This window comes from Neopsephotus bourkii, unplaced genomic scaffold (assembly GCF_033783945.1).
Source record: "Neopsephotus bourkii isolate Nb327-2 ecotype Australia unplaced genomic scaffold, CSIRO-AGI_Nbou_v1 NB_13, whole genome shotgun sequence".
In the NCBI taxonomy this organism is placed as follows: Eukaryota; Metazoa; Chordata; class Aves; order Psittaciformes; family Psittacidae; genus Neopsephotus; species Neopsephotus bourkii.
This window is the reverse complement of record NW_026900530.1, coordinates 1,034,208-1,040,207: the sequence shown is the minus strand read 5'-3', so window position 1 is coordinate 1,040,207 and position 6,000 is coordinate 1,034,208. Positions and strand designations below refer to the sequence as shown.

The 6,000-nt window shown below is 41.6% G+C and overlaps 1 protein-coding gene across 5 annotated transcripts in view; it reads right to left on the bottom strand.

The window, feature by feature from the left end:
- Positions 1 to 1,309: 1,309 nt before the first annotated feature.
- ZNF423 (zinc finger protein 423) overlaps positions 1,310 to 6,000 on the bottom strand; it is a 236,337-nt gene continuing 231,646 nt past the window's right edge. For 4 of the 5 annotated variants that reach the window (XM_061370567.1, XM_061370650.1, XM_061370743.1 and 1 more), the window contains one exon: positions 1,311 to 1,958. In XM_061370567.1, the coding sequence (XP_061226551.1) occupies positions 1,929 to 1,958 (30 nt within the window). In that variant the 3' untranslated portion in view covers positions 1,311 to 1,928. Of the gene's footprint in view, positions 1,959 to 6,000 lie in introns of all 5 variants that reach the window. The other variant, XM_061370824.1, reaches the window with a different exon arrangement.

The window sequence follows — 6,000 nt, the reverse complement described above, 5'->3', positions numbered from 1 at the left end:
TTAGTGTTTGTAAGTTTACCACAAATAAAAATTTTAAGCCTAAACTCTTTCTGGCTGTCCATGCAATGTTGTATCAGCAGAATAACTGGCAGAATAAAAACTGCATCTATCATTTGACCCAAATGGGATATTACTTCCAATTTTTCGAGCAAATTGAAACTAGAACTTGCCCCTGCTCTGGTGTTTCCTGCTGGAGGGGTGAACCTACCCGTTACTCCTGGTAGCCTTCCCTTACATGCAGTACATCCCAGTGTCTCAAAGGAGCTATGTGTGTGCAACATGACCATCAACATCACCAGGAATCTAAATGTTGAAAACATCATCTGCAATGTTACCTGCACTTGTTAATAAACTTGCTACATAAACTAATTTGGGCATTGACTACACATATTTGAAAACATTTTTCCTACAAAATATCACTTCCATGCTCAAGCCCAGACATGGTACATTGACAACCAGTTGAGCTGTAGTTCAGTGCAGTGATTCTGAAAAGCTCTAACTGTGCATGTTCCTATGCCACATGTATAGGAACCTTGCAAAGCCTTGTACACTGTGGGAATGGGTAACTGCAATGTACAAGGTATCATAGCTGTCACAACTGCTGAACATCCTTCATAATTATTATGATTCATTCAAGCAGGAGATATCACGAGAACTGCATCCCACTAACTTTCCAGTGGTGTCCATGGTCTTTAAATGACTGTTTCTCTGACTGGAGATATAACTTACCTCATTACCATATGATATGTTTAAAAGTAAAAAAAAAAACCCAAGACTGCTAATTAGCTCTGTTAAGCTGCCTGACAGCAGTTTCAAGTGTCAGAAGTATGGCAGTTACATAGAGCTACAATACCTGTGGGCCTAGGAGTCCATGCATGTGAAATATAGAGTCTCCTACCAAGGTCCCCAAGGCCTGATCCAGCATTTGTCCATTTGTATACAAACTGGAAAGTTACTTTTTTATTGTATTGAAACAAAGGAGCACAGAACTAGGGTCAAGGTAGGAGCAGACCAGCTGCCCTCCATTCTTGTTGACTTGAGTAAAAGTGTGATAATTTAGCAAAGCTTTTGCAAGCCCAGAGTCATAGTAGATGTTCTTACCTCAGCTGAATGTACCATGGGAGCGTAGGAGGTGTATCTACAAATGAGCACAATGCCACACACAGGAATTTGGCTTTCATTCTCTCCCAGTCTTCCTTCCACCTGGGCACAGAACACTGTCTGTGTCAGGTGAGCTATGACTTGGTGATTTACACACCTTAGGCAGCCGTGGTGATGCAGCATGCACTGACAGACAGACAGACAACTTCTGGTGCTAAGCTCATGTGATCCCCTTTATTGAATTGTACTACTTATTGCAATCAGATTAAGTCACATTTATAAAGCAGACAATCCAGTTGCACTTAAACAGATTATATTCATTACATAGCTTTAATCACTGTCCGGTGAACTGGCAAATCCAGTCAAAGCATTAGTCCTTAATTAAAAAATTAAAAAGAAATATTCAGACAATAGCCAAGCAATCACATCACAATGCACAGTTACCTAAAATTGCAATTAAAAAGCAGTTAACAAAAAAGAAAAAAAATCACACCTAATCTTTAACTATCAATATAATACAAGAAGCAACAAAGGGCAACAGCATCAAAGCAGATTTATCTAACACTATAAATTCAGTCAGAAGCAGAAGCTCTAAAGTACACTAGCTGAAGCAGGACAATAAAAAATACTGAGCATGGAATACTTTTAATCTCTTCCATTAATATTCATTTCCAGCTGCTTATAATAGCAGCGCCTCATGGCCAAATCATTAGAGTTTTACATCTGGGTTGCAAATGACACTTTGATTGGATGTAATGTTCAAATGGTCCTCCCCACTGTGCCACCGTCAAGTCTTCTGCAGAGAGGTGTCCTGTAGTGCCAGTGGCTCACTGTGCGTGCTGGCTCAATGTGTGGTTCTGGAAAGACGAAAAAAGGAGACATGCATGAGGGGCAGAATAATAGAAAGCATGCCCATACCCTCCCACTCAGCACCATTTATGCCGAGCTCGACATAAAAGCTTCTCAATTATTACAAAACAAAATGCAATAAAGAAAAAGTACTCATAAGTAACAGCTGCCAATATGACACATTTGCTTTGTTCTGACAGATCGGTTAATGCTGGCACGAACTTAGAAAATAAATGCTACAAGCCAAGTGCAGCCATGAGAGTTTCTTTCGCACCACTCCTGCACACACCCCACCCCCCCACCCCCCCCCCGTATCTCCCCTTTTTTCAGTATATGTGAAGAAAGTGGTAACACTTCATGGGCAAAATCTGCCTTTAGGGATTCCCTTAACTGCAACAATTAAAAGGAAAAAGAAAAAAAAAAAAAGGATATCTGGATCACGGGGGGAGCCCTTGCCATACTTTACTCTTTTATTCTCATTAGTACCGGCTGCAAGTACTGGCAACAAGAGACACCAAAGTGTGACACACACTTCTGAGTCCAAGGAATACTTCAACAATAACAGCTGAACTCCCAGTTCAGGCACCATGGTACTATTCCCAGCAGATGAAAAGCTGGACATGTAACCCAGAAGTTGAATGTCTTTAAATAACAGATTTGCTCTACATATTTCTTTCAGCAGTTTAGAGTGGGTTTTGTTCCCTTCTTTCCTTCTGGTAGATTTGTAACAGCCACGTGTCAGCACAGGATCTTGCATCGGAGGATGCTGACCTGCCTTGCCATTTTGTGCAGGAGCCAATAAATAGGGAAGCCAACCTTGGAAGTGTATTTTTAGAGCAGTACCAATTCACCTACATTTTGTGTGCTGACTGAAACCCCAGTCCTACAACTTATCTCAGCTTTATTTGTATGATTATTCAACTATTTGAGCAACTGGAAATGTGCTTCATGGTGAGCTTTTCTTGAGCTAGATCCCCAGCATCCCCAAATGTAAAAATTCATTTGCATTACTTCAAGCCTAGGCAGTTTTACTAGTCTCCATCTGCCTAATAGCAGAGCCAGGCAAGTCTGCCAGCTTGAAGAATAAGTTTTTAAACACAATATGAATTTTGAATCTAATTATTTATTTACAACAACTCAGCTTTAAAATAAAGTAAGATATTTTAACTTTTCATAAATCACCTGGTCCTTCTACACTATCCACAGTTACAACTTTATCCAGAGGTGACATCTCCCTGATGAAAACCATCTGTGGAAAGAGCTAATGGATAGCCCACAGTGCGCAGGGCCAGGCAGCCGTGACCCCATTTGCAGAAGGAGCATTTCTGGACTATGCACTCCCAAAAAGTGACCACCAGGTGTCAGAAGTGCTGCTGAGTTTCTAAATCACGGCAAAAAGTGACCTGGGATATTGTGGAGGGTGGGCTGCGAGGAACTGGCATGCTTTACCGTGCCACAAGGTTAGAGGCAGCAGTGGCGCCGTAGCTGCCGCACACACAGAAAGAGCCCGTGTGAAATTAAATGCAATTAGCTGTTGAAACCACAAAATAACTGTATCTTGTTTAGCATAACACATCCTCTGAGCACAGCCCAGTCAGTGATGATAAGTATTCCAGAATCAAAGAACGGAAGTACTGTGCAAAGATGTGGAAAGCTTATCAGGAGATATAGCATTATACTCAAATGATGCCAAGTGAATTGACAGCTGAAACTACTTTGCTTTTAGACGATTTTAACATCATCAGACATATAATCCAATGGCTCTTTGCTATACATGGAAATCTTCTCGGCCTTAAGAAGGAATGACCTTTGAAGTGCTGGATGTTTTATTTTCAAGTCAAATAATGACTTTATGGAAGAGGATGGATGGAGCCCTAGGAACGCAATGGCAGCACTAATAAGAAGCTTGTCCACTAAACCTAAAGGATGAAAATGTGAAAGAATACACAGGCCACCCTGTGCTCAGACACACTCCTCGGCAGTTTAACAAGGGTCATTTCTTATGCACTTAATTACAGTTCTATTTTTAGGGCATCCTACATATAATAAAAAAAGTGTAAGGTTTACCATCTTCAAATTGAGAGCAGGGCTATTCATGGCAGACAAATCCATACTTATTTAGGCAGTATCATTTAAAAGATAATGCACAATCAGCACTGGATGCATGACACACGGTCTACAGTCAGGGAACATGATTTCAAACTTGTGTGGCTGCTGTATTGATTATACCAGGCAGGTCAATAAAGGAATGGTATGTGGCTCTAAATCTGATAATGAATCTTTCATTGCGAGCGCTCTCTCCTCAAACACAGGTTAATAATATGATCTGAACACTCCTAATAAAATGAATATACTGGGTTTGTAAGCAGAATTTACACAAAGAAATGAACAGATCATACTCAAATCCTGCAGTCATTTAGAGCTGGGTCAGGTAGGAGCTGAGAAACTAGACAGGCCATAGGGCTACCAGTTAAAGAAAGTAAAATACAGTTTTCATATGCATCTGGATTCTCTCTTAATACCTTGGGAATGTACCCTTTATTCCCTCTGCATGCATTACTGGCAATCAATATGCTTGCTAGTCCTCAGACCAAGCAGTTAATAAATAGAGCCTCATTGTACACAGGACCTCATGAACATACCTGTAATGCCTACAGACACAAGAGTCTGTGTGCACTGAATCCTCCCCCTGCTTCGGAGAGCAGATCCTGCATAAGCCACATGCACAGATGCATGAGTCCTGCATGCCCCGGTGTTGGTGAACACTCGACCAGCATGTGCATGTGCAGATACTGCACAGCCAATACTGGTGCGTATTCAGAAGATCCACAAGAGCCTGTCTGTATCCTCTCCCACCAATATAGATTTCTCACCTAATAAATGTACTTCAGATCACACAAACATGCTTTCCAAGAAAAGTCTGACAACCTGTCTCATATTACTAACAACTGTCATGTCTTACCTTCTTTCTTCTACTCCCTCTGCCCTGTGTGTGTGCAGCTTATTGGAATTGTGCTTTGCAGATGTCAGAAAGTACCCAAGATGTTCACTGTTTATGTCTCTCATCTCACACATGTGCTTTGCATATTTGACCCATGCTTTACTGGATAACTTTCTTAGGCACCTATGTGTGTGCCACAGATAAAGAAAATTGCCCTTTCAGAGCAATAGGAAAAAAAAATATATCCCTGCATTGGGAATGTCCTGTGCCCTAGCAGAAACAGCTTTCACCTCAGCACTACACTGGGCAGTTCCAGGCAGCAGAATGAAACCATAAAGGCCAGAAGAGAGCAGGCATTTTGAAACATGGGATACTATGGGAATGCTTCTACCTAAGCAGCCTAGGGAAACTTCACCCACCTTTCCACCAGAATTGCAGACTGGCAGGAAACAACTCGTGTGTGATTTTTCAAGGCTAGGAGTACAGTTAAAGAAAATAATCTTAATGGTGATTTCCAAAGGAAAATAAAGCAGCCACAAGAATGAAGCCTCTCCAGGCATACTCGTGTGTGTGTGAGCATGCCTACCTGCTCACAAGGCCATCCATACTCGCATGCATTTGGGGCTGGCAGGAGGTAGGACATAATTTGAAAGCTGAGCAATAAAAATGGTTCTTCACAGCTCCTGCTCGGCCCCCTGGTTCATGCATGGCTCACAGCTGATACCCCACTGAATACATCATTCTGAGACATTACTGCAGCTGGAAGACTCTACAGCAGCACTAAGTCACCTGTCAAGATCAAGTAAGTCGCAGCTTATTTATAGGACAAGGTTGGAAAATTTCTTCTTTTCTTAATAATCATTAGAAATGGATAGCAATTCTGTTAACCATGTCAGTGGGAAAAATGCAACTGCCCCAAGCCTCAGGGCTGGCATAGTGTTTAAGTGGAATTTCCTACTGGCTGCACAATGCCTAAATGAACGATTTGTGGAAGTGTCTGTGACCAAGGAACTGGGCGGCAGGTTTTAGGAAATAAAAAGATTTCAAAGAATGGCTGATTATTGTCTGTAGATACTGATTGCTCTCCAGATCCTCCCTGGGGACACCCC